Consider the following 27,071-nt stretch of genomic DNA (forward strand, 5'->3'; position numbering starts at 1 on the left):
TTTAAGATGGTTGAAGACATTACCCCTCACATTGTCTTGGTTGAAGGTAGGGCTGGAACAAAGGGGTGGGCAGGAGGGGCAGCTGCCCTGGGCACTGTGGTATCCCCATGAGGAGACAGGGATTTGTGTTGGATGGGGGGATTTGGGGGACAATAGTTGTTCTAGGAAGGAGATTTGGGGCTGTGTGCTAGGAGTGGTGATTTAGAGGGATTTGTGTTGTAAAGGGGGGGGGGGGGCTTTGGGGGTGTGCTAGCAGTGAAATGGTAGGGGAGTTATGCTAGGAGGGGATTTTTTTTTCTTGGGGGGCGGGAGTTTACTGACACATAATGCTCATACATTTTGGGGGGAGCAGTTTGGCATGTTCGTCCTGGACTCTAGAAGACCTTGTCCCAGCACTGGTTGATGGATTAAAACGTTCTTAGTAGAATAGGTAAGGGTTAGAATCCTCAATTATATTTTTAGTTAGTTGTAATCCTGTGGCAAAATCGCCCTTCATTTCCTGTTCCAGCCACTGGTGCCATAAGGAGAGGATGAAGGAAAATTTCACTCAGAGGTTATAAGCTTTCCCCACTCTTCCCCAAATTCTTAAAAGAAAATACATTTTGGGTGAATGTCCGTTTCACATTTAGAAAGATTCAGTATGACAGTGTCCTCGGGTACCTGTGCCAGCCTTTTCCAGGAAGTGCAGTTCGGAGTGGAACCCTACCAGGTGAGCGTACTTCTCATTGATCACTCGGACCAGATAATGGAGCAAGGTCTGCTTTCTGTCTGTAGACTTTGTCTCTAGGAGCTGCAAAAAGACAGAAGTAAGTACTCTTATTCTATAATTAAATGTAAACACGTGTATGTACAAAGGCTTGCGTTTTCTTCTAAAGCGGATGACATGCTGCTACACCCATTTAGTGTTCCCCAGTAACAGATGGAAGTTTGCACAATACATAAGATCCTACATGATTATTTGTCATACAGAATGTACAGGTACTAACATCAAAGTGTGCATATATTTGAGAGTCCATTCCCTTGCCACAGGTACACTTTTAAGGGCAATGAAGGATTAACATAATAAGAAGGCTGCCATCACATAATTGATTTTTAAAGGTTTATGCTCTAGGGCCACCATCCTGATCCTGGCTTTATTATGCACCAAGTCACTGACCTCCAACAAGCAGGCAGCTAGTAGAACCTGTCTACTTGTTCTAGGTTAATGTCTCACTCATGCCGCGTACACACGACCGGACTTTACGGCAGACTTTGTCCGGCGGACTTTGACGGACTTTCCAAATGAACGCACTTGCCTACACATGATCAACCAAAGTCCGACAGATTCATACGTGATGACGTACGACCGGACTAAAACAAGGAAGTTCATAGCCAGTAGCCAATAGCTGCCCTAGCGTCGGTTTTTGTCCGTCGGACTTGCATACAGACGAGCGGACTTTTCGACCGGACTCGAGTCCGTCGGACAGATTTGAAACATGTTTCAAATCTAAGTCCGTCAAACTTTTGAGAAAAAAAAGTCCGCTGGAGCCCACACACGATCGAACTGTCCGACGGACTCCGGTACGCCGGACCAAGTATGCCGGAAAGTCCGCTCGTGTGTACGCGGCATAATAGTTGGGCAGGGATGAAGAACACTGTAGAACCTGCACTTCCCTTATTCTCACAGGTTATCTTTAAGGAGCCATACATTTGGTGATACCTGTATAATTCAAGAGTTGCTGCTGGTGACGGAGCAATGTTTTCGTTTCCAAAAACATTTGCGTTTGAAAAACCATTGATGGAAAAAATTGCAACACCCACCATGTATCCTTTATGGCCTCTGCTTAAAAAAAAAAAATGGGGGTTCTAAGTAATTTTCTAGCAAAAAAATGCTTATATGCTCACTTATAAGTGTCAGCATAGGCCTGATCTTAAAGTGGTTAATAATAGCTGCTGGAGACTATATATATATATATATATATATATATATATATATATATATATATATATATATATATATATATATAATAATCAGTACTTAGTACAATTTTCAGTATACAGTACATTTAAACAAGCAGCACAAAGGGGTTCAGCTTCATCAATGTATGGAAAAGGACCAAGTGAGGTGATCATAAATATGACCAACATTGCAGAAGAAGGGCTTTGCCCAATCCAAGACCGGAAAGCCAGGGCCTGCTTTTTTTTAAAAAAGCGTGAAAGGAATGGCTTTGTGTTTCACAAAGCAATGCATCAGCTTCTCCCTTTCATGTTAAAGTGATCGCAAAGTATGGAGGTACATTTGACCCTCCACAATACAGCACTTGGTGTTGGAGCAGCCAAATCACCAGGCCTGAGTGATGTCTTATGAAGGTGTACATTAGGGATGGGCTATCTGTTCGAGTCGAACATGAGTTCGACTCGAACATTGGCTGTTCGCCCAATCGCCGAACAGCGAACACTTTGGGGTGTTCGCGGCAAATTCGAAAAGCCACGGAACACCCTTTAAAAGTCTATGGGAGAAATCTAAAGTGCTAATTTTAAAGGTTGATATGCAAGTTATTGTCATAAAAAGTGTTTGGGGACCCGGGTCCTGCCCCAGGGGACATGTATCAATGCAAAAAAAAGTTTTAAAAACTGCCATTTTTTCGGGAACAGTGATTTTAACAATGCTTAAAGTGAAACAATAAAAGTGAAATATTCCTTTAAATTTCGTACCTGGGGGGTGTCTATAGTATGCCTGTAAAGTAGCGCATGTTTCCCGTGTTTATAACAGTACGAGAGCAAAATGACATTTGTAAAGGAAAAAAAAGTAATTTAAAAGTGCTAGCGCTAGTGCTGGCTATTAATGAATTGTTGGTCCTGACAATACACATAAAAGTAATTGAAAGTCATTGAAAAAAAAAAAAAGCGTGGGGGTCCCCCAAAATTCCATTACCGGACCCTACTATAGACACCCCCCAGGTACGAAATTTAAAGGAATATTCCCGAAAAAACGTCCATTTTTAAAACTTTTTTTTGCATTGATACATGTCCCCTGGGGCAGGACCCAGGTCCCCAAACACTTTTTATGACAATAACTTGCATATAAACCTTTAAAATGAGCACTTTTTATTTTTCATGTTCATGTCCCATAGACTTTAACGGTGTTCGCCCCATCCCTAGTGTACATAAATCAGTGTCCGGCTGAAAACTTTTCCTAAGATTTCTGGGACCTATAGCAGTTGGGACAAGCAAAGACACGTAAATGGTGCTTACTCTGCATGCCTTCTATAAAGCCTGTTACTTTACCTACTGTGAGCAAAGTGCAAGTTCATATGAAGACAAAGGTAAAATCCATACTCTTGTGATGGACATCTCTCCACCCTACTGCAGTGCAGGGCAGATGCCCCCAGATTATGGGTTCAGCTCTGTGGCCTCCTTTATCACCTGACTTCTCAATGGACAATGAATGAAGATGTAACTGTCCAATGAAAAGCAGATGACATTAGTTTGTGCAGAAAAAGAAAGTAGTCACATAGTTTATTCAGTGTGAAAATTACACATCATTAGGAAAGTAAAACTTTTTTCTATATATTTTTGGAATTGTATTTAGTGGAGGCTCCGCTTTAACAACACAAGTTTGGAAAAGAGGAAATGGAAATTGGAAGCCAACATCAATACTGTATTTAGGACCTGTGATAATTGAGGGAGGCCCGGAGTGAAAATGAGGAAGGAATGATAAAGGAGGGCCGGGCATGACAGTGTGGAGAAGGAGACACAAGAGGGGTTAATTAGAAATAGGGAATGGGAGTGTCTAGGAAGGGTGGTGGAAGATAGGAACTTGTAAAAGGGGGAGTGGCATTACTTAAGGGGAGAGGTGGAGCCAGGAAGGGGCAGTGGAGAGAAAGAAGACACAGGAGGAGGCAGTTTTATTCACTGCTCCTCCAGCATCAGCATGGAGGACAGGACACCATCCTGGCGAGGCTGAGGGCTGCGACGGCGACGAGAGGAGTGGACTGGCTGAAGAGGCAAGTCGGGGCACTGATATTGGATGAGGAGGGATCATGGACAGTGGAAGAGACCCATCACGTGCGGAGGTCGCGGCCTCCGGCGTGTTTTTCACCAGGGCCGCCATCGCGGCCTGCTCGGCAGACAGGGAGCCCTCGGGGGGACCGATCAGCGCCCCCAGTGAAGCGGACACAGCGACAGGATAACTCAGGGCCCGGGCGGTCTGCACGCCGCAGGCCTACTCCGGGGGGCGGGGCCACGGGCCGTTATGGCGCCGCTTCACCGCCAGAGTTTCACAGGCCTCAGAGTGAGGGTTTAACACATGGGGGGTGGCAGAACAGGCAGGGGGGCTAAGGGGGGGGAGTAGTGAGGACACAGTGGCTACCGGAGGGGGATTAGAGTGGTCAGCAAGGCTGTGGGTGGGCGGGGCTTAGCCAACAGACTGGCACATGGACAGAAGGATGGCGGTGGTGGTCACAAGCAGGCCGATCGGTGCAGCCAGGGCGACTCCCAGTGGCGGTTCAGGAAGAAGTATAGCGGCAGGAGAGAGTCGGCCCTTATATGATCAGATCTTCACGGCTTCCGGGGCCTCTTCACCCGGGGGGCTGACAACGCCAACTGTCAGGGAGCAGGACGATCGCTCGGAAGGTGAGGTGTCCGACAGCGAAGAACAACAAGTGCCAGCAGGAGAGACCAATCGGAGGCGGTGGGGGCGTGCTCCCAGACAGCCCGGTGAGTCCAGCAATGATTTATCTGTGATTAAGGCATTACATGACTTATTAGGGGTCGTAACAGCGGGTACAGTGGGGATAAAGGGGGGGGGGGGGGGCGCCTGATCAGCAATTGGCGGCTCCAAGGCCGGCCAGTTCTGGATCAGGGGCGCAATTGAAGGATTTATCGAAAGGATTGCAGAATTTGGTGGGTAGATTTGAACTGGGACAGGAACAGCTGCCGCAGGTGGCCCTTGGAAGGGAACGGTAACCGGGGGGGGAAAGAGGTGCTATGGCGACTAGGGTAAGGGTGCAGAGGGTGCCGGACCCCTCGGGGGCGGCAGCAGAAGGAGCGGGTCAAGGAAAAAAGGGGGGCTACAGAGGGGGCGGCAACAACGGCCAGAGTGGAGGTGGTGAGTATTGCGGATGCGGCGAAGGGCGAGGTATATGGGTGCTTTGAGGGTCCACTGGGAACACACTTAAAGCAGGAGGTTCGGGATAATATTGTCAAGGGTGAATATGTGGAGATATTTTTCCCTATTGCCGCTGGAAAAATTTAACCGGTGATAGGGTAAAACCGGATAATTCCAAGAAGGGGGGATGAAGAAAAAAGAGGTACAGGCTGATTCCGCGGACATTTACAAATTGTAAATTTGGGGGGTCCTGTAAGTTTAAGCACGAGTGCTTCAAAAAAAAAAAAAAAAAGGGAGGCGTCACAGCGAGCCTGCACATGAAAGGGACGACGCCGGAAAGGTGAGAAGGAAGAAGCCTTTTCTAAGTAGGTATCCGGACTAGGTAGCGATGAGGCTATTGGTCACGGGGTTTGGGGAAGGTTTTCGTATACCATGTTCATGGGCAGTGGTTCCACCACTGACAAGAAATTAGAAGGTTAGTGGGGGGGAAAAAATTGGCGAAGGAAGTGGCTTTGGGTCGGATGGGGGGCCGTTTGTGGATAATACCTATACAGGATTTAGTTGTTTCACCTTGGGGGGTGGGGCCTAAGAAGGAACCGAACAAGTTCCGACTTATTCATCATTGGTCATTTCCTAAGGGAGTTTGGTGAATGATTTTATCGATCCGGAAGCATGCACTGGGTCTTATACGTCATTCAACGTGGCAGTATGATGGGTGAGGAAGTATAGCAAAAGAGCCATTGATGGCAAGTCGGACATAGAATCCGCCTTCCGCTTGCTTCCGGGGCATCCGGATAGTTTCCGGCCGTTGGGTTGTTATTGGCAAGAACAGTTTTATGTAGACAAATGCTTACCTATGGGTTGCTTCATTTATGGTGCCATGTTTGAAGCATTTAGCTCATTTCGGGAGTGGGTGGTTAGGGATGTGTCGGGCCTAGATTCGGTCATACATTACTGCCTCCGACGTGTGTGCGATTCTGCTAGCCACGTTGCAGCACTTCGCGGGCAGGTTTTTGGAGTGCCTTTAGCAGAGGATAAACAGAAGCCCCGACGACGGAACTCAGTTTGTTGGGGGGATAGTGGTAGATGTGGAAACAGTGGAATGTCGCCTGCCCAGAGGTAAGTTGGAGAACTTATACAAAGTAATTTGAGGGATCCACAGACTGTGGTAAGTCCAGTTGAGGGCTTTGCAGTGGTTACTAGGTAAGTTGACTTTCGCTTGTAGGATAATCCCAATGGGGAGGGTGTTCTGTCGACGGCTGTCGGCAGCAACGGTAGGGGTCAAGGCACCTACATATTTGGTCGGGCTTAATAGGGAACACCGGGAGGACTTGAAGGTATGGTATGAGTTTCTGGAGTCGTACAACGGCAGATCGTTGTGGATGTCGGGCCCGGTGACATGGATTTAACTACAGACGCGGTAGGGGCTAAGGGTTATGGGGGCGTTTTTTTCAAGGGCAGTGGAGTGCGGGTCCTTGGCCGCAAGTATGGGTGGAGGCAGGGTTCGCGTAACCTGGTGTTACTGGAACTCTTTCCAGTAGTACCGGCGTTGGAACTTTGGGGGTGAGGCTTGTAGGAATATGAAATCGGGACTGAATTGTGCCAACAGGGGAGTGGTCCAGGTGATCAACCGCATGTCGGCGTCATCACCACCTGTACTAAGGCTATTGCGTAGGTTGGTGTTGAGGTGCTTGGGATTGCACATTTTCTTGTATGCTGGTCACATACCTGGAGTGTATAATACACTGGCTGATGCACGGTCTCGCTTTCAGTGGGACAGATTCAGAGAGTTGACCCCGGGCGCAGAGCAGGAGGGAGTCCCTTACACAGATTGGATGTGGGAGCTGGCATTGGAGTCGCCGCGGGATGGATTCGGCAGTCAGTGAGTGTAGCCACGCGGGCGCATTATACTAAGGTATGGAAGGAGTGGTTGTTAATGGTACAGGAGGCCAGGATTGGTAAGGACAGGGCGGAGGTAAGGTTGTGGGTTTTGTATTTTGTGTCTAGGAACATGGAACGTGGGGGATTGGTCTCTGCCATTGAGCGGAAGATGGCAGGCCTGTCATGATTTTACAACTGATGGGGGAGGAGGACGCAACAAAAGAGTTTGGGTGAAACAGGCTTAAAAAAAAAAAAAAAAAAAAAGGGGGGGGGGGTTTTCCGGAGGGGTCACATGAAATTGGTTATGAGACGGCCTGTCACGTTTGCCAGTCTGAGGGCCATATGTGGGATGTTGTGTTCAGTATGTATCTCAAGCTATGAGGTCTTACTGTTTTACTGCGGTATCTTCGCTGGCATTTTATGACTAAGGCATAAAGATGGGTCCTATTTATCAAAAATTCCAATTTATGTCGGTGTTCAGCAAATGCCTTTTCAGGGCAGGCTTGGAGGGGGAACAATACGCTTCACACTCCTTCCGCATAGGGGCGGCTACTGAAGCTGCCAGGTGTGGGTAGGATGAGGCGGCGGTGTGGAGGAACGGGAGGTGGGAATCAAGGAGATTCCGCATTTAAAAAAAAAAAAATAAATAAATAAAATACAATTTTAAAGAAAGAGAACAGGGGGAGGTAAACCGGATTTACGGGGTGTTTTAAATGAGGTTGTCAGTATGTGGGGATATGCTGGAGTATTGCTACCTTGGATGTTTTGTCGTCTCATTTCAGATGGAGGTTCCACACGCCTCATTTTCAGATGGAGGTTCCACACGCCTCATTTGGATCCTCGGTCATTTCTATGTGTGCTGGGATTGGGCATTTCGCGGAAAGAAGCTTATTTGCGGTGGTTGGGTACGCCTGGTATGAGGTGGGAGAGAGTAGTTCGGGAAGTGGTATGATATGAAATTTGGACAGACCTCCCGATGTTTTGGTAATCCATGCAGGGGTTAGTGGTTTGGGGGGTACGTCCGGTCAGGGAGCTGATCACAGACATCAAGGCTGATTTTCTGCAGTTAAAGGCTGATTTTCCGGGTACTCTGCGGCTATGGTCGGACATATTTGCCCGGACAGTTTGGAGACGGGCTAGATTAGTGACTAGCATTCAGAAAACACGCATATGGTGGGGAGGTTGTGGTTAATAATGGAGGTTTAGTCATTGGGCATCTAGAATTAGAGACCAATGTTGGGCTCTATTGGATAAAGGATGGAGTTCATTTTTCAGATGGGGGATTGACCTCTAGTCTGGGCTTGCAGGAAGGGATTCAAAGGGCCCTGTGGGTGTGGAGGTGCCTTCAAGAGTAAGTTGGTCACTCTTTCAGGCTGTGGCGGAGTTGCTTGTTGGTCTCTGACGGTGGCAGTAAGAAGTTGGTAATCCAAAAGGGGTGGGGGGCTCATCGGCAAGATCAGCCCCTCCGGTGTATTCCATCATGGTGGATGGAATAAGGAGATGGTGGCACTGCGGGAAAGGGGGTGTCTCCGAGCGGCTACAGCGGGAGGCCTAACGGTTTTCAAAATGGTACCCGCAGTGCGTGGTGGTATATATATTTTTGGTATACATATTTGGTAAACAAGGTGAGTCGCCGTCAGAGACCAACGGACTGGGGTAAAATGTTATGGTATGGGTTTTATGTTGATTTGATAGTGGAGTTATCTGGTTGGTTTGTCTAATAAAAGCTGTTATGGCCATTTATACTCCAAAACAAGGTGTGGACTCAATTATTATAAATGGATATTAAAGTGGGTTGGAGTTTAGGTGCATAACAGTTAATTCATGGGGGTCATTTTGACTACACTGGTCAAGGGAGGCCCGGAGTGAAAATGAGGAAGGAATGATAAAGGAGGGCCGGGCATGACAGTGTGGAGAAGGAGACACAAGAGGGGTTAATTAGAAATAGGGAATGGGAGTGTCTAGGAAGGGTGGTGGAAGATAGGAACTTGTAAAAGGGGGAGTGGCATTACTTAAGGGGAGAGGTGGAGCCAGGAAGGGGCAGTGGAGAGAAAGAAGACACAGGAGGAGGCAGTTTTCCCACCCTCCCTCCCTATATATAGATATATATAAAATCAGAAGTGTATACAATTTATGTTGGGTGTTTGTTGTGATTTTTCTTTTTGTATTCCAGGTGGAAGACGGTCGTCATAACAGCAAATAAGGGGTGTTTACAGAGGGTGGCGGAGTTGCTTGTTGGTCTCTGACGGTGGCAGTAAGAAGTTGGTAATCCAAAAGGGGTGGGGGGCTCATCGGCAAGATCAGCCCCTCCGGTGTATTCCATCATGGTGGATGGAATAAGGAGATGGTGGCACTGCGGGAAAGGGGGTGTCTCCGAGCGGCTACAGCGGGAGGCCTAACGGTTTTCAAAATGGTACCCGCAGTGCGTGGTGGTATATATATTTTTGGTATACATATTTGGTAAACAAGGTGAGTCGCCGTCAGAGACCAACGGACTGGGGTAAAATGTTATGGTATGGGTTTTATGTTGATTTGATAGTGGAGTTATCTGGTTGGTTTGTCTAATAAAAGCTGTTATGGCCATTTATACTCCAAAACAAGGTGTGGACTCAATTATTATAAATGGATATTAAAGTGGGTTGGAGTTTAGGTGCATAACAGTTAATTCATGGGGGTCATTTTGACTACACTGGTCAAGGTCTTCTTCACTCTTGTGTCTTTAAAATTACTCCTTTTTTGCCCATGCAGACTCATTAAGCTCTGCCCCCTATCTTCCTAGCAGCATGTACTTACCTTCTTCAGTCTAGAGTTACTAGGAAAGTTGACAGAAAGGCCCTATGTAAGCTCAAAGTTTACACAACTCTATGGACTCCATACCTGGCCTATGTGAACGCAATGAGCCTACAAGGCACCTAGTCTCGTAGTGGAGGAGGATGTGGTACTTTCTCTCCTATACCTGTGAAAGCCAAATATTTCTGTTTAGGTGCCTAAAAGGAGCACCATGCTAATGAGTATATGTGGGCATCACAGTGGCGTAGTGCTTTGCACTAGGGTCCTCAGTTTAAATCTCAACCAGGGAACTACCTTCATGGAGTTTGCATGTTCTCCCTGTGCTTGGATGGGTTTCCTTGGGGTACTTTGGTTTCCCCCCACACTTCATGTAGACATGCTGGTAGGTAAATTGGCTCCAAATTGATCCTAGTATGTTTATGTATGCATCTGAGATAGGAACCTTAAATTGTAAGCTCCTTGAGGGCAGGAACCTGAATGAATGTATGGTATGTGAAGAGCTGTGTGAATTTTTGGAGCTATATAAATAAATGTAAAAAATAAATAATGCTGTTGAGCAGAAGGGCAATTAGGTGACCCTTGTCTTTTGCCCTACATGGGCTAAGGACAGTGTCACTTTAAAAGAACAAATCAATCTATATAATTTGTAGCTACTTTATTGGACCCCCACATCATGTCCTGTACCTGTTAAGCTTTAGTTGTGTGTGTGTTTGTTACCCTCAATATTATTTTTCTTTTCCTGCATGAGAGAGAATTGATCTTCTGCACTCACCGCATCCAGTGACTGAAGACGAAATCCATACGCTGCACCTCTCTTACTGCTGTTCATGTAATTTCCGAATGCCAGAATCAACTGCAATGGGAGAGAGAAATAAAAAACCTGATTATATGGAGATATAAGGAGGAGACCTGGAGGCTACAGAAAAGCACTACTCTAATGCCCCGCACACACAATCAGAAATTCCGCCAGCAAAAGTCGGATGTGAGCTTTTGGTCAGAAATTCCGACCGTGTGTATGCTCCATCGTACTTTTGCTGGCGGAATTCCAGCCAGCAAAAGATTGAGAGCAGGTTCTCTATTTTCCCATCTGAAAAAATTCCTATCGGAAATTCCGTTCATCTGTATGCAATTTTGATGTGCAAAAAACGACGCATGCTCGGAAACAATTCAACGCATGCTCGGAAGCATTGAACTTCATTTTCTTGGCTTGTCGTAGTGTTGTACGTCACTGCATTCTTGACGGTCGAAAGTTCAGAGAACTTTTGTGTGACCGTGTGTATGCAAGGCAAGCTTGAGCGAAATTCTGTCTGAAAAACCATCCAAGATTTTTCTGACGGAAATTCTGAACGTGTGTACGGGGCATAAGAGAAAAGAGACCCACTAAAAATCTAGAAAACAAACCGATGCACAGCTGTATAGCCTATACAGGGATAGAGTCAGAGCACAATGGGTCCAACAGAAAACTATTCAGGAGAGAATGGACATCGTTACCAAAGTAGCTGAAGCCTTGGTTTGTGTGGTTTCATAGCTACAAAAAAATTGCTTTGGATCAGTGATCTCCAAACCGCAGCCCATGGCAGGATGCAACATTTGCTTGACTTTATCTGGCCCTTGGGACACCATTTCTCCCATTTATACGAGGCACTAATCCTCCCACTGAAACCTAATAATTTCCCCTACTGACACAAATGATGGGGCACGTTTCCTCCCACTAACAACGATGGGGATAATTCCCCCCCACTAATACCAATGATTGGGCACTATTCCTCCTCCTATTGACCACAGGTGCTATGTAATTTTTTTCTCCAACTGACCACTAAGCTTACTTCCAATGACGCTGGGACGTTTTCTACTCCCACTGGCCATAGTCCAGGCCCCCTAAAGCCTGAAGGAGAAAATGGCCCCTCCTTTAGATAATCTGACCATTAAAAGGTCATGATACCAGTGGGCTCATGCAAGCATCTGAATGGTCAGTCTTAAGTTATTATACAGTATATGGTCAAATGTTTGGGTACATGTGGCCATCACACACCTACTATATGGGCAAAAAATATATTGACACCCATCCAAATTATTGTGTTCAAGTGTTTTCAGTGGAGGGTATGGTTATTGCTACATCATACAAAGACATTTTCAACAATTGCACACTTTCAACCTTGGGGCAACAGTGCGGGGGGGAAGCCGTTTTCCATTGCAACATGCCTGTACCCCTGTGTAAAAAGACAGCTCCTTAAAGATATGGTTTCATGAGTTTAGTGTGGAGGAACTTGAGTGCACTGCACAGGGCCCTGACCTCAACTCGACTGAATGTGTTTGGGATGAATTGGAGCACTATTGTGAGTCAGGACTTTTTGTCTAACATCAGTATTTGACCTTACAGATGCACTTTTGGATGAATAGGCAGAAGTTTTCACAGACGAAGCCTTGCAAGAAAAGTAGAAGTTCTTACAGCTGCAAAGGAAGGGGGCAACTCCATAATAGTACCAGTGGTTTTGAAAGAGGATGTCCAACAAGCTCATATAGATGTGATGGTAAGGTGTCTACAAACCTTTGGCCATATAGTGTAATAATAGGCTTAGATAGAAAAGATTTTAAATCACCCTTTATTTAATTTTAGCTTCATTCTGACTCTCCAGCTTGGGATAAAGGGGTCAGACGTCAGGAAATGTCAATTGCTGCCCGATCCAGTTCCTGACCTCAGTCACTGTCCTAGCAGCCTCTGAGTATGCCAACTGTAACCAATACCATATCCAAACACAAGATAACAAAAGAGGCTCAATTAAGAGTCCATATCATTTCTCAGGGTCATAATGTCTCACCTCCAGGATTCCTTTCATCTTCTCTGAGGATTTGATTGACATGGATGCAGCAATAAGAGCATTAAGTTGCTAGAAAAAATAAAATAAATTAACAGTAAATTATAATCATGCCTGAGCAGAAATATTGCCTTATGTTTGCTGATATGCTTATATCTATGGGTTTTCACCAACTGTGTGTCTATGTGCTCTGCAAGCCATATGAGCAGAGTTCCCTTCCTATCCATTTCACAGTTTTCATTATGATGGGTAGAGATGCATCACCTATGTGTTTAGCACATACCTGGGCTGTGCATAAATCATGATTTGATAAATCTTAGCATTTGACAAATTTGCAGTAACATAAAAATTTTAGGCAACAAGCTTGAGTGACTCGTAATCTGTTTGATCTCAACGATAAAAAAAATGCTGTCACTTAAAAAAAAAATGGTGACAGGTATGAATTGCAGACACATGGAAGGAGTCTGTAGCTGTTCTCATTCTTCCCACTAAAGCCAAATCCAAGGACAATTTGACCAGGCAAAATGTTGGTTCTTCCTGGTAATGTCAAAGTTTGCCCACCCCCCAGACATTCTTCTTGGCTAGTGAGGCAACCAGTCACCGCAATGAATGAACTGGCAAGCTTTGACACTACAAGGAAGTGTCAGTTCTTTGCCCGATTAGAAATGCCAGCATGTGACAGTAGCCGGATAGTACCTTCACTTTATACCGGTCAGTTTAAGTGACAGTGACTTCACGTTTCTTCATGTTTTATTTCTTTAAAGTATATATAAAGCCATTTTTTCTTTTTTGTTTCATTTTGGATAGAGTAGGGAGGATTAGGGTTCTTTCACACCATACTGCACATAAAAATGCCAAAAGGATGTATGCATTTTTTTTATATGTGTTGCCTTGCATTTATATGTATGAATGAGTGCTGCAGAGTGAATGAGACACACAGAAAACCATTGTTGCAGTGACCTGCAATTATCTAGTGCAGAAAAATGAAGCTCAATGGACAAGGAGCCTTGCTGTGTTTTTTGGTATCTGGGTCTCATTAGGGAGATTACCCTTCACTTCCTGTTCTGCAGACTCAACAGGAAGTGAGAAGTTATCTTTCCAATATGAAGGAAATCCTCTCCATCAATTGTCAGAGAAATAAATGTTACCATTGGAGGAATTCCCCTCTATTCCTGTTCTGATGGCAATAAAAAAATTTGGGTTTATCCCTCACTTTCATTCCCAGCAACACTGCTCATTAGGACAATTAGAGAGCGTAAGGGGTCGATTCACTAAAGGCAAATAGACTGTGCACGTTTGCAAGTGCAGTTGCTCCAGAGCTTAGTAAATGAGGAGGAGCTCTGCTAACATCCATCATACAATAACGTGCAAGCAAAAATGCAGTTTTTTTTTTTTCGTTCCTTGCATGTGATTGGGTGTTCTTTGTAAAGGGAAGCTTTAACTTATTTACTAAACTCTGGAGCAATTGTAATTGCAAAAGTGCACAGTCCACTTGCCTTTAGTAAATCAACCCCTAAATCTCCCTAATAAGGACACAGTAATAAAAACCCGATAGTGGTTCTAACCCTCCACAACTCCATCCAAATCTTAAAAACATACTTAGTTGTACTTTAAAGACTTTGAATATACAGAAAGCCACCTGATGATCTGCCAGAAATGCATTCTTAAATACTGCTGTGGGCTTACAACACACAGCATTATTGTGGATTGATTGGTGTCAGCCCTGTCCCAGTGTCTTTTTATAAACTACTCAACAACTCCCACTCTCAGATCTCTACAACATTCTGTAGTCCAAGATAACAACCAGGCTCTTTGAGATAACACAGGAAGAGGACACAGAACAGCTTATAAATAAATATATATATATATATATATATATATATACATATATACACACACAGTGGGGACAGAAAGTATTCAGACCCCCTTAAATTTTTCACTCTTTGTTATATTGCAGCCATTTGCTAAAATCATTTAAGTTCATTTTTTTCCTCATTAATGTACACACAGCACCCCATATTGACAGAAAAACACAGAATTGTTGACATTTTTTGCAGATTTATTAAAAAAGAAAAACTGAAATATCACATGGTCCTAAGTATTCAGACCCTTTGCTGTGACACTCATATATTTAACTCATGTGCTGTCCATTTCTTCTGATCATCCTTAAGATGGTTCTACACCTTCATTTGAGTCCAGCTGTGTTTGATTATATTGATTAGACTTGATTAGGAAAGCCACACACCTGTCTATATAAGACCTTACAGCTCACAGTGCAAGTCAGAGCAAATGAGAATCATGAGGTCAAAGGAACTGCCTGAAGAGCACAGAGACATAATTGTGGCAAGGCACAGATCTGGCCAAGGTTACAAAAAAATTTCTGCTGCACTTAAGGTTCCTAAGAGCACAGTGGCCTCCATAATCCTTAAATGGAAGACGTTTGGGACGACCAGAACCCTTCCTAGAGCTGGCTGTCCGGCCAAACTGAGCTATCGGGGAAGAAGAGCCTTGGTGAGAGAGGTAAAGAAGAACCCAAAGATCACTGTGGCTGAGCTCCAGAGATGCAGTCGGGAGATGGGAGAAAGTTGTAGAAAGTCAACCATCACTGCAGCCCTCCACCAGTCGGGGCTTTATGGCAGAGTGGCCCGACGGAAGCCTCTCCTCAATGCAAGACACATGAAAGCCCGCATGGAGTTTGCTAAAAAAAACACCTGAAGGACTCCAAGATGGTGAGAATTAAGATTCTTTGGTCTGATAAGACCAAGATAGAACTTTTTGGCCTTAATTCTAAACGGTATGTGTAGAGAAAACCAGGCACTGCTCATCACCTGTCCAATACAGTCCCAACAGTGAAGCATGGTGGTGGCAGCATCATGCTGTGGGGGTGTTTTTCAGCTGCAGGGACAGGACGACTTCCATCTCCAGAGTGCTCAGGACCTCAGACTGGGCCGAAGGTTTTCCTTCCAACAAGACAATGTCCCTAAGCAAACAGCTAAAATAACGAAGGAGTGGCTTCACAACAACTCCGTGACTGTTCCTGAATGGCCCAGCCAGAGCCCTGACTTAAACCCAATTGAGCATCTCTGGAGAGACCTAAAAATGGCTGTCCACCAACGTTTACCATCCAACCTGACAGAACTGGAGAGGATCTGCAAGGAGGAATGGCAGAGGATCCCCAAATCCAGGTGTGAAAAACTTGTTGCATCTTTCCCAAAAAGACTCATGGCTGTAATAAATCAAAAGGGTGCTTCTACTAAATACTGAGCGAAGGGTCTGAATACTTAGGACCATGTGATATTTCAGTTTTTCTTTTTTAATAAATCTGCAAAAATGTCAACAATTCTGTGTTTTTCTGTCAATATGGGGTGCTGTGTGTACATTAATGAGGGAAAAAATGAACTTAAATGATTTTAGCAAATGGCTGCAATATAACAAAGAGTGAAAAATTTAAGGGGGTCTGAATACTTTCCGTCCCCACTGTGTATATATATAGATATATATCTATCTATATATAGATAGATATATATATATAATCTATATATAGATATATATCTATATATATACACATACATACATACATACACACACACACATATATAGATTATATATATACATACACACATATACATACACACAGTATATTGCTTCCAAATAACAATATATACATTGCTTCCAATGGCATATTTACCAAGCCAAAAGGGAGCAAATAAGTAAATTGATGGAGTTTACGTGCAGATTAAAGCTGGCCATATATTATACAATTTTGTTATTCAATTTCATTTAGATTTACCTTCAACTATGTAGTGCAAGGGCCTGCCTGATTGTAAATCTAAAAAGAGCATTGTACAAGAAAATTGTATAATTTATGTCCAGGAGCTTGGAAGATCTCAAACTCCTAACACTTTCATAAACCGGTAAAGGTGACTTTAGGGCAGGTATGTCAAACTGAAATGAAACAATGGGCCATTCTGAGTAGAGCTTCAAGAGGCCACATTATATCTGCGCCACATCTACTCAATTCCAAAAACGATGGCAGCACTTTGGTATTTAAAAGTATAGTAACAATTGCAGCTTATAACATTTTATCCTAGAAATTCCCTGAAGTATCCATCTGGAGAAGAGCTGGGACCTTATTCACAAAGGAGTGAGAGTGCACGCGTGGCCCAAAACCTACTAGTTTGACAAGTTTTGAGGAGAAATTTCCGCCTAAACCTAAGAGCAGAATCGTCGTCGTATATTTCATATGCATCAACAAATAATTTGCGCTTACAGGCGTAAGACGAGCCACAGTGTCGGCAAAGCTGGAAATGAAGATCATGGTGTTCACTCGCTCAGCCAGTCTTGGGATAGAACAGAGGTGGACCATAAATCTGTCCTCTGCCCCCAGCTGGTCCAGAGGCTTCTCATCTTTCAAATAGCGGGAGATTTGCTGCCGCTCCCAGTCTGTCGGAAGAAACCTTCCCAGTAGCTCAAGGAAATCCACATTAAGGGCCTGCATATCATACCTGTAATACAAGAGCATAACACACAAGAGCTTTGACATGAGATGCCATTTTGATGTATGACCTCAAAGGTTTTAAGCGTAACCAATAATTACACTGGCCTGTGTTTTGAAGATTTAGATTTAAGGCCATTAGGAAATATTTTCTCTTACATACATTGACAGACACAGCTCTGCTGAATCTTGACCATAGGGTTATATCTCCACCTATAGGGGTAGGACACTAGGCAGAAAAGAACTTGGCGCCACCTAAAAGCAGTCCCTTCTGGCATAAGACCCTCCCTCCGTTATAGGCAATCCATTTGTTCAGGAGTAAGGATCTGGTTCCCTACTGGGTCCCACAGTTCCATAGCTTTTTCCAGTTGCTTTTTGATTAGGCCACCCCTCATTGAGGTACTGCTTTGAGATATCCATATGGAGCTGTGTCTGTCAATGAACGTAAGAGAAAACAGGATTTTTTTTTTGTTACTCACCGAAAATCCCTTTCTCGGAGTTCATAGACAGACACAGCACCCACCCCTCTATTGGAATTTTGACTTCTAACACTGCTTTGTTACAAACTAGATTGCCTATAGCAGAGACATCCATATGGTCAGGATTCAGCAGAGCTGTGTCTGTAAATGAACATAAGGGAAAACAGGATTTTTTTTGTTACTCACCGAAAATCCCTTTCTTTGAGTTCATAGACGGACACAGAACCCACCCCTCTATTGGAATTTTTACTTCTAACACTGCTTTGTTACAAACTAGATTGCCTATAGCAGAGAGGGGGTTTTCTGCCAGAAGGACAAGTTCTTTTCTGCCTAGTGTCCTACTCCTGCAAGTGGCGATATAACCCTATGGTAAAGATTCAGAAGAGCTGTGTCTGTCAATGAACTCATAGAAAGGGATTTTAAGGTAACAAAAAATCCTGTTTTTCTTGTTCTGACTGTAAAATCCTTTTCTCCAGTAGTGAATTTGAAGAGTATACTCATGCGCTGAAAAACGGATTCCTGTGTTCTCCAGTTAGTGTCCTCTTTTAGACTGTAGATAAGGGCAATTACTGTCTAGGTAACGGTTGCTTACCCATTAATGGCAGTAGTGATGGCTTCAGGGGTTAGGCCTCCTTTTCTGAGGGTAATTGCAAGATTCTTGGCCCGATTCGCATCAATAAGGGAAATCTTGCTTGTTTGGCTCTGTGCTGCTTTCACTTTCTTTGAGAAGGTACTCACACTTGGACCCTGGGCCTTTGTTTTAAACTGGTCCTCAAATTCACTCATGTCAAGTTCCTAAAGGTACAGAAACAAAACACTACAGTAGATGCCTTAACTAATTATAGAGTCTAATGTTATATTAAACCATAGGTCATCGCTTTTCCTACCTGAAGAACCTTCTCGTCATCCAGTTGTGTAAAGACAGTCCCTGTGATTTGTGTGGGTTTTAAGGCCACCCAATTGAAGACTTGCATCCTGTTTTTAGTCTGCACTGGTTTCTTAATACTCACACCTACATGACAAGGATAGCAATGCATGATTTATTTATTTTTTCTAATGCCTAAGTCCTATAGTCCTAAGAATAAGCAAACCTAAAGTTTATGTCAGAGAAAAATTCAAATAAACATATCTGTGCAATAACATTTGGCAATCTTTGATAAATTGGGTTTTCACAACACCTCTCTGTATGAAGGCATTTAACATTAAGAACGGAAAACTTACATTGAGGCTACACTTGAATACAAGAGTTGAAAAAGTTTGAAATCCATGAATTGTCATATAATTAATTTATATTAGCAGGGACTTTGGAATTTGGTCAACAGTCTATAAAATACAACAAACCATAAAGTGGATGTAAACCCGATTCATGAAATTTGAGCTGGGCACATATATCTGCAGTGTTTTCTTATCTCTCTTCAAAACACTAAGTCCCGTGGCTTTCTCCTGCTCCATTCTTCTGTTATGGCGCTTTGAAACCTTTTTCAGCCGATAGCGGGGGTTAAAAGCGCCCCGCTAGTGGCTGAAAAGCGCAGCTAAAACGACAGTAAAGTGCTGCTAAAAATAGTGTTTGCACAAAAATAAAATCCAATTTGTATAGAAGAGTTGATGGATTACTTTTTTCTGGGTCTGATATATCCACTAATTTAAAGAGGGATTGATAAATGAAAATAGCTTTTATAAATGTTTTTTTTATCCCAGTTGTAGAAATTTCTCACCAATTCCTATCCCCATTATGGACACAGGCAGCACTAAAAACAAAATGTTTTTGGCGTAACCTGGTTTCCATTTGTATGCAGACACTTTTTTGTTGTTGGCAGATCTGGAAATTGCACAGACTCTAACTTGGCTAGACTTGGCTTAAACATGTTGCTAAAGCATATCCATCCTAATTAGTACCTGCATGTAAGCCGCCTGGTGCAGAAGGAGGTGGCGCAGAAAGGCCTCCAGGAGGTGGTGGAGGAGGCGGGGGGCCACCGCTAACACAAGGTGGTGGTGGAGGAACAGGAGGACCACCAGGTCCAGGTGGTGGTGGTGGTGGTGGTGGTGGAGGAGCAGAAGGACCACCAGGAGGTGGTGGAGGAACAGGAGAGCCATTCATCAAACCAGGAGGGGGTGGAGGTGGAGGAGGTACGGTGAATGCAGATGGAGGAGGAGGCGGTGGGGGTGGAGGAGGAACATTTGAATTATCAAGAACTGGTGTTACTTTTTGAGACTCGCTGATATCAGAAGGTGGTAAAGGTTGTTGGCATTCTGTATTGTCATCCTTTGCTACTGGTAGCGGAGGAGGTGGTGGAATGGTAGGCTCAGACATGGTCTCTGAAGGGGTGGTGGTGACAATGCTGTAATCCAAAGTTGGAGCTGGTGAAACAGTGCGGATATCTGACTCCAGAGCCAACAGTAAAGGAGAGGTGGAAGTATCCAAAGATTCTTCTGTCTTGTAAGGAACAGTATCTGAAAACAGAGGACAAGATGTTAACTCCTCTCTCCATCGCCTAGCCTAATCCTTCTGTATTGAACTGTATTGTAAATGTACTGCTTCCCTTTTTATCAACTAAAATACTAAAGGTTTCTTCTGGTGAAAATATTAAATATTGTATATCAATATTGCAGTCTTCTATTGAGCCAACAGATATCACTTTGGGCTGGTTTTACTTGTTTTTCTTTTTCTCCTTAGCTACTTGGATCAAGCTTAAATTTACACAAGTGTGATTTCGAGAAGTAACCCTTCCTTTTGGGACAGTTCCAACTGAGGTTCCAATCTAGCAAGGCCAGACTGAAAATATAAAACTACTACTATTCTGTCTCTTTTATATACACACATTGCTCTAGGAATCCTTTTTCATGCATGCATGTAAAATATGAAGGTAAGTAATATACACACACACGTAGTTACTGTATATAAGCACAAATACAGTAATATGATATAGACTGTATAAAACATTCAACTTTTTTTTTTTCTTTTTCCTAAAGAATGAAATTTTGACTTAAACACTTGTAGCCTGAATTAAATGTGTATCACTTTATACATTTTATAAATATTGCTTATGGTTTTTTATTTCTTTATATGCTTCTAGTGCACCAACATCAGATTAGCAAGACAGACATTTGGGTGTGTATATAATTTGATGCATATATGAACCCCGAAATTGGGCAGATAGCACTGATGTGGCCTGAAGGGTTTGTTTAAACCACACGGAGAGGGCATTGGCTATGTATAGAGGTTGCCAAATGGAGCCCAAAGCAAGTGGATAGAAATTATCATATGACTCGGCAGTAGAGTTGAGCTGAACACCCCCCCCCCCCGGTTCGGATCGCACCAGAACACCGCGAACAGGCAAAAAATGTGTACGAACACAAGTCTATGGGATACGAACATGAAAAATCAAAAGTGCTCATTTTAAAGGCTTATATGGAAGTTATTGCCATAAAAAGTGTATGGGGACCCGGGTACTGCCCCAGGGGACATGTATTAATGCAAAAAAAACTTTTAAAAACAACCGTTTTTTTTAGGAGCAGTGATTTTAATAATGCTTGTGAAGCAATAATAATGAAATATTCCTTTAAATATCGTGCCTGGGGGGGTGTCCTTAGTCTGCCTGTAAAGTAGCGCATCTTTCCCATGTTTATAACAGTACCACAGCAAAATGACATTTCTAAAGGAAAAAATGTCATTAAAAATTGCTTGCGGATGTAATGTATTGTCGAATACATGTATAAACACACCCTGTCTTTGGCCAATTATGGCTCTCTCAGCAGAGCGCGCTGTGATTGGCCAAAGCATGCAGGTCAGGTGCATGCTTTGGCCAATCAAAAGGCGCCAATGCACTGCTAGTTTGCAGTGCATTATGGGGCGTTCTGCGGCGCTCTAATTTGCCGCGAACACCCCATAATGTTCGTTATTCGCCGAAAATCGGACTCATCCCTACTCAGCAGTCATTCAGCACCTCCTAAACATCCCACAACACCAACCATGTCAACAATCTCCCTTCAAAAAGCTGCCATGTATAAAATAGTCGAGTCTTAACAGTTTAGAAGGCATGGCTTAATTTCACCGTGCCAGAAGAGCCTAAACAATTCAAATGTATTCATCTTTATTATGATTGTTGTAATGGAAGAGTGAAAATACCTACTCTTTTTGCTTACCCTACATGCTCTCAAAAACTACAGCTGCATGTCAGGGAAGGTCTAGTATTTTGTGTGCATTTTATGTGTATATAAACCTATATAACAATGTGTAAAATATAGAGCTCAATACAGTAGGTAGCGAAAAGAATCATCCCCTTTAAAATAATCACATTTTGTTGCTTTGCAGCCTGAAATGAAGACAGACACAGTTTTTGTTTTATCCAGCTGTATTTACTAGTGCAACTTATAACGTCCAAGTGAAAGATATAACCCGAACATGTCAGAAAAAAACAAAAAAAATCTTTCACTTTCACTAGTGGATGTTTTAAGTTACACTAGTAAATACAGCTGGATAAAACAAAAACTGCGTGTCTTCATTTCAGACTGCAAAGCAATAAAATATAATTATTTTAAAGGGGGGTGATTCTTTTCTATACCCATTGTAGGTGAAGTTCAAATTACAAAGTTGAATGAGTCAGAAAACCAATTCCCCTCCACACAGTGCTTTGGTTATAGAGAAATAGTTTGAAGGCAAACAGCTACTGTTGTACTTGCCTTTTTAGAAAACCCACAATGCACTGTGAAACCACTGTCAAGGATCCACCGTGCCTACTTCTTAAGTTTTTGAGAGAAATAGAGGGGCACCTTTAAGCAAAAAAGATGCAGGCAAATAACACACTCCTGCCACGTTCCATGATACAGACCAGGAGGAATTAAAATGCAAAAAATAAATAGAGAGACCCATAAATGTTTTTTTTTTCCCATCTTTTTCTTTTTTGTCAGCTTTTGAAAAAATTGTGAATGCATTCATTTGGAGGCTGCATGAAAAGTTCAATTGACACTGATAGTTAAACAGTACTTTTTGATATCACACTACAGGTAAAACAGAGGAAGAGCAGTGAGATTTTCTTCTAAAAAGGGCCAGTACCTGTAAATGAGGGACAGATGGGAGCTAGGCACCCTGTATGCAATGTTCCTTTGTAAAATAAAGATTTTTTTATAAATAGTGATTACAAAACAGTTTAAAAACTGATAAACTCCAAAGGAACCAAATGAAATGCATAGAGAATTTTAATAGCCATTTAAAAGATGTGAATAAAATCCGTTACCTGTAGATGTGACTGGAGGAGATATTATAGTCAGCCTGATGGCTGATGGTGAGGCTGGAGGATGGGTCGTGCTAGCAGAGGACCTAATGTTCTCACTGCTAGGGTAGGAATCCTCTGTACATGTGTCCCCTGCAGGCTCAACCCACAGTACTCCTTGGTCGCTGGATTTCAAACGTCTTACAGCCAGGTGTGTATCCACTGGAACATATGAGGCTTGCTTCTCCTGAAGGATATCAGAGGAAGAACTGATTGTCAAGCAGTCAAATGGTTAATTAAATACCCTACTCCAACCAACTTTTGTCCACACAATTGTTTAATGTAAAGGATTTGTATAGGCATGACCTAAATCTACCCCTAACCTTCCAACCCCCCCCCCCCCCCCCCCAAGCTAGGGCACCCTGGTTTGTAAAATTCTAACTGGGGCAGCTGTTGGGAGGTGAAATCAACATGTTGCCCTACTGAGTTCCTTCTAATGTAAATAAGGCCCCCCAGAACTACATGACTTTTTCCTTTACACAGTAGAGTGGGTTGGCAACCCCAGAAAATACACTTACTTTTAAAGCACTCAACTCTTTGCGAGTCTGGTCCAACTGCTTCTCTAGCTCAGCCACTCTTCTTATGTATTCGTTTTCTGTTTGCTGTAGCTTCTCTGTGAGCTAAACACCATAAAGATCAATCAGTACATTATAGGATTCCATAGTTCTCCTTTATCATAAAAATTCTTATGCCTATGTGTTAGAAACTTACAAGAGCCATATGGGCTTGTAGGTCATCAACATGCTCCAGCATCTCATGTTTGTTCTCAGTGTCCTCTAGAAGATTATTCACATCAAAGATATTATCGAGATAGGCTTGAATTTGTACTTGGAGTCTTTCGCTTTCCGTCTTCTTCAACTCCTGGCAAATAAGGAAATGATTCATTTACTGCGCTGGCTTAAAATATGTGGTCTAAAGTGCAGCCCACTACATTTATAGACCTCTTAATTTTGAGTTTTAAGTGAGAAACCTTCAAAACTCCAAGTCTTTATCCCTTATGCCGCGTACACACGGTCAGACTTTTCGGCTACAAAAGTCTGACAGACTTTTGACGGACTTTTGTCGGACTTGCGGCAGACTTTCTTACGAACGGACTTGCCTACACACGATCACACAAAAGTCAAACGGATTCGTATGTGATGACGTACACCGGACTAAAATAAGGAAGTTGATAGCCAGTAGCCAATAGCTGCCCTAGCGTGGGTTTTTGCCCGTCGGACTAGCACACAGACGAGCGAATTTCTGGGTCCGGCGTAGTTACGACGTAAAGATTTGAAGCATGTTTCAAATCTAAAGTCCGTCAGATTTGCGGCTGGAAAAGTCCGCTGAAAGTCCGCTAAAAGTCGGGGGAAGCCCACACACGATCGGATTGTCAGCCAGCTTTAGTCCGTCGGCGTCCGTCGGACTTTTGTAGACGAAAAGTCCGACCGTGTGTACGCGGCATAAGAGTCATATACAGCAGCTCTACCTCTTATTCTCCTCTAACATAGCCTTATATACTACATAAAAGAAAAGTATATACTATACCCCCACCTATGCCCTACCACAATTGTGTCTTTTTTTTTTTGCTAGGTTGGATAATGTGTAAGCACCACAATGTATGGGATACAACAAGGACTAATTTCTTGCCTTGCTTCATAACAGGTTAAAAAATTGATTTGTAAGGGAAAACAGGTAGCAAATAAGACTTGTGTCTCTTTCAAGAAGCAACTTAACTAAGAAAGTGTAACTGGGTGCTTATAAATGTAAGAAAAGCACACTTACCTCAAGATACTCTTCCAGTCCCAAGAGGGAGAATTCATACTGTAGAAAAACCCGGAAATTCATGTTTTTTACAGAGTGGACCACTATGTTAATGAACTGCATGCAAGCCACCTGGAAACACAAAAGGCCTTAATATTATTCAGTAACACTGAAAGGAAGACACAGCCAATACACAAGCTGAAAAAGTTTTTCATATTGCCTTTTCCAACTTGTCCTAAAAACATGTACTGATATAATCACACTGTGATAGACCCCACTGGGACAGGGGCTCTTGGAGGGGACGGCAAGGTAGCCTCTTGCCTACTGACCAGTGGCGGCCCGTCCATACGGGGGAGCCGCCCCCCTAATCCGTGTGCCTGGCCCCTAATCTACATGCGGGGCGTGGAACGAATGGATTTCAATGGGTTTTTTTTTTTTTTTTTTTAATACATGATTAGAGTCTGAGGCTCTAATTGGCTTCAAAAAAGGGTGGCCTTGGGGCGCAGAGCACTGTGTCCTGAGCCCACCCAGTTGTGTGACAATAGCGAATTGATATTCGCTATGGTCTTCCTGATTTTCCTCCCAGCCAATCAGGAAATGGGTCCTGAGACCCGATTGGCCAGGAGTCTTAGGACTCCTGGCCAATCGGGTCTCAGGACCCACTTACTGCTTGGCCGGGAGGAGAAGCAACGGCCCTGGAGTGAGGAATAGCTGGAGGGAGGAGCAGCAGCCCTATCCGGATCCACCTCATCTGCCCCTAAGGTAAGGAGGCCTCTGATTGCTGCCTTCACCGTCCATCTCCCATTGGGGGGGTTGATCGCCACCTTCCCATCCAACTCCCATGGGGGGGGGATCGGCGCCTTTCCATCCGCCTTCCCCCCAAAATATTGAGCACCGGCCGTCACTGCTACCGACTATGGGTCCTGGCATTTGAGGAAGCTACGAGCATTCAGGAAGATGTCCCATTATATAATGCAAAAACAGCCTCCACTCTTCTGGGAAGGTTTTTTTTATATCCAATTCATCCCAAAAGGTGTTCAGTAGGGTTATAGTCAAAGATCTACAGGTGTGCTCAAAAGTTTACATACCCTGGCAGAAATCATGAAATATTGGCATTGATATTAAAAATATGACTGATCATACCAAAAAACGGTCTTTTGTTTAATTGATCGCCCTAGATATTTAACCCCTTCCCAGCCCAGCCAGCATCATTAGTACAGTGACAGTGAATATGTTTAGCACTGATCACTGTATTAGTGTCACTGGTTCTCACAAAGTGTCAGTGTCAGATTGTCCGCTGCAATATTGCAGTCCCGCTATAAGTCGCTGATCGCTGCCCCACATTACTACTAGTATTAAAAAAAATTGAAAATAAAAAATCCAAAATATATACCATCATTTGTAAACCATAGTTTTCTCAAACCAATCAATATACGCTCATTGGGATTTTTTTTTTTACCAAAAATATGTGGCAGAATACATATTGGCCTAAATCTATGAAGAAATTGGATTTTTTAATTATTTTTTTATTGGTTTTGTGTTATAACAAATTAAAAAATATTGTTTTTTTTACTTTTTCAAAATTGTCGGCCTTTTTTTGTTTATAGTGCAAAAAGGTTAATTTCCCACATTTGTGGCTTTTTAAATTGCAATTAGTGTCTGTGTATAAATTGTCAATGAGTTTGTTAGCTCTAACGTGGACTAAGCAGGCTACATACTAAGCCATGGGGGAGCAGAAAAGAACTGTCAAAAGACCTGTGTAACATAGTAATGGAACTTTATAAAGATGGAAACGGGTGTAAATAGATATTCAAAGCCTTGAATATGCCAGTCAGTACTGTTCAATCACTTATAAAGAAGTGGAAAATTCTGAGATCTCCTGATACCAAGCCAAGGTCAGGCAGACAAAAAAAAGATTGCATCCAGAGGAATTGATGGATACAAAGAAGTAACCTCAGGAGAAATACAGGCTGCTCTGGAAAAAGACGGTGTGGTTGTTTTAAGGAGCACAATATGGTGATACTTGAACAAAAATGATCTGCATGAACAAGTTGCTGGAAAGAAGCCTTTACAGCGCCAATGTCTCAAAAAAGCCCCATTACAATATGCCTGACAACACCTTGACTTACCTCACAGCTGCTGACTGTAATCTGGAGCAACGAGACCAAGATAGAGCTTTAGGATCACAACCGTAAGCGCAACGTAAACACAAGGCCAAGTTCACCCTCCAGTGGTTACAGCAGAAAAAGGTGAAGGTTCTGGAGTAGCCGTCACAGTCTCCTGACATTAATATCATCGAGACACTCTGGAGAGATCTCAAAAGTGGTCGTCTTGCATAAACCACAAAGGCTTTGCATGACCTGGAGGCATTTTGCCAAGATGAATGGGCAGCTATACCACCTGCAACAATTCAGGGCCTCATAGACAACCATTACAACGGACTGAGCACTGTTATTAATGTTAAAGGGGGGAATACACAGTATTAAGAACTAAGTGTGTGCAGACTTT

General features: G+C 43.3%; 1 protein-coding gene and 1 long non-coding RNA gene across 2 annotated transcripts in view; one reads left to right on the plus strand and one right to left on the minus strand.

Annotated features, from left to right (window-relative positions):
* The window catches only part of FMNL1 (formin like 1), a 120,053-nt gene that overhangs the window by 33,783 nt on the left and 59,199 nt on the right, over positions 1 to 27,071 (minus strand). Inside the window, exons 11-21 of the mRNA XM_073607735.1 lie at positions 24,585 to 24,695; positions 23,532 to 23,681; positions 23,339 to 23,440; positions 22,785 to 23,007; positions 19,447 to 20,001; positions 18,438 to 18,562; positions 18,143 to 18,345; positions 16,847 to 17,081; positions 12,580 to 12,648; positions 10,533 to 10,613; positions 661 to 790 (exon numbers count right to left, since the gene is read on the minus strand). Of these exons, the coding sequence (XP_073463836.1) occupies positions 661 to 790; positions 10,533 to 10,613; positions 12,580 to 12,648; positions 16,847 to 17,081; positions 18,143 to 18,345; positions 18,438 to 18,562; positions 19,447 to 20,001; positions 22,785 to 23,007; positions 23,339 to 23,440; positions 23,532 to 23,681; positions 24,585 to 24,695 (1,984 nt within the window). The remainder of the gene's footprint in view (positions 1 to 660; positions 791 to 10,532; positions 10,614 to 12,579; positions 12,649 to 16,846; positions 17,082 to 18,142; positions 18,346 to 18,437; positions 18,563 to 19,446; positions 20,002 to 22,784; positions 23,008 to 23,338; positions 23,441 to 23,531; positions 23,682 to 24,584; positions 24,696 to 27,071) is intronic.
* On the plus strand, positions 3,722 to 9,063 carry LOC141114196 (uncharacterized). Its single transcript, XR_012236886.1, has 2 exons — positions 3,722 to 3,986; positions 7,753 to 9,063. It is a non-coding gene; the product is annotated as an uncharacterized lncRNA (long non-coding RNA).

This window comes from Aquarana catesbeiana, linkage group LG12 (genome assembly GCF_042186555.1).
Source record: "Aquarana catesbeiana isolate 2022-GZ linkage group LG12, ASM4218655v1, whole genome shotgun sequence".
NCBI classification, from domain to species: Eukaryota; Metazoa; Chordata; class Amphibia; order Anura; family Ranidae; genus Aquarana; species Aquarana catesbeiana.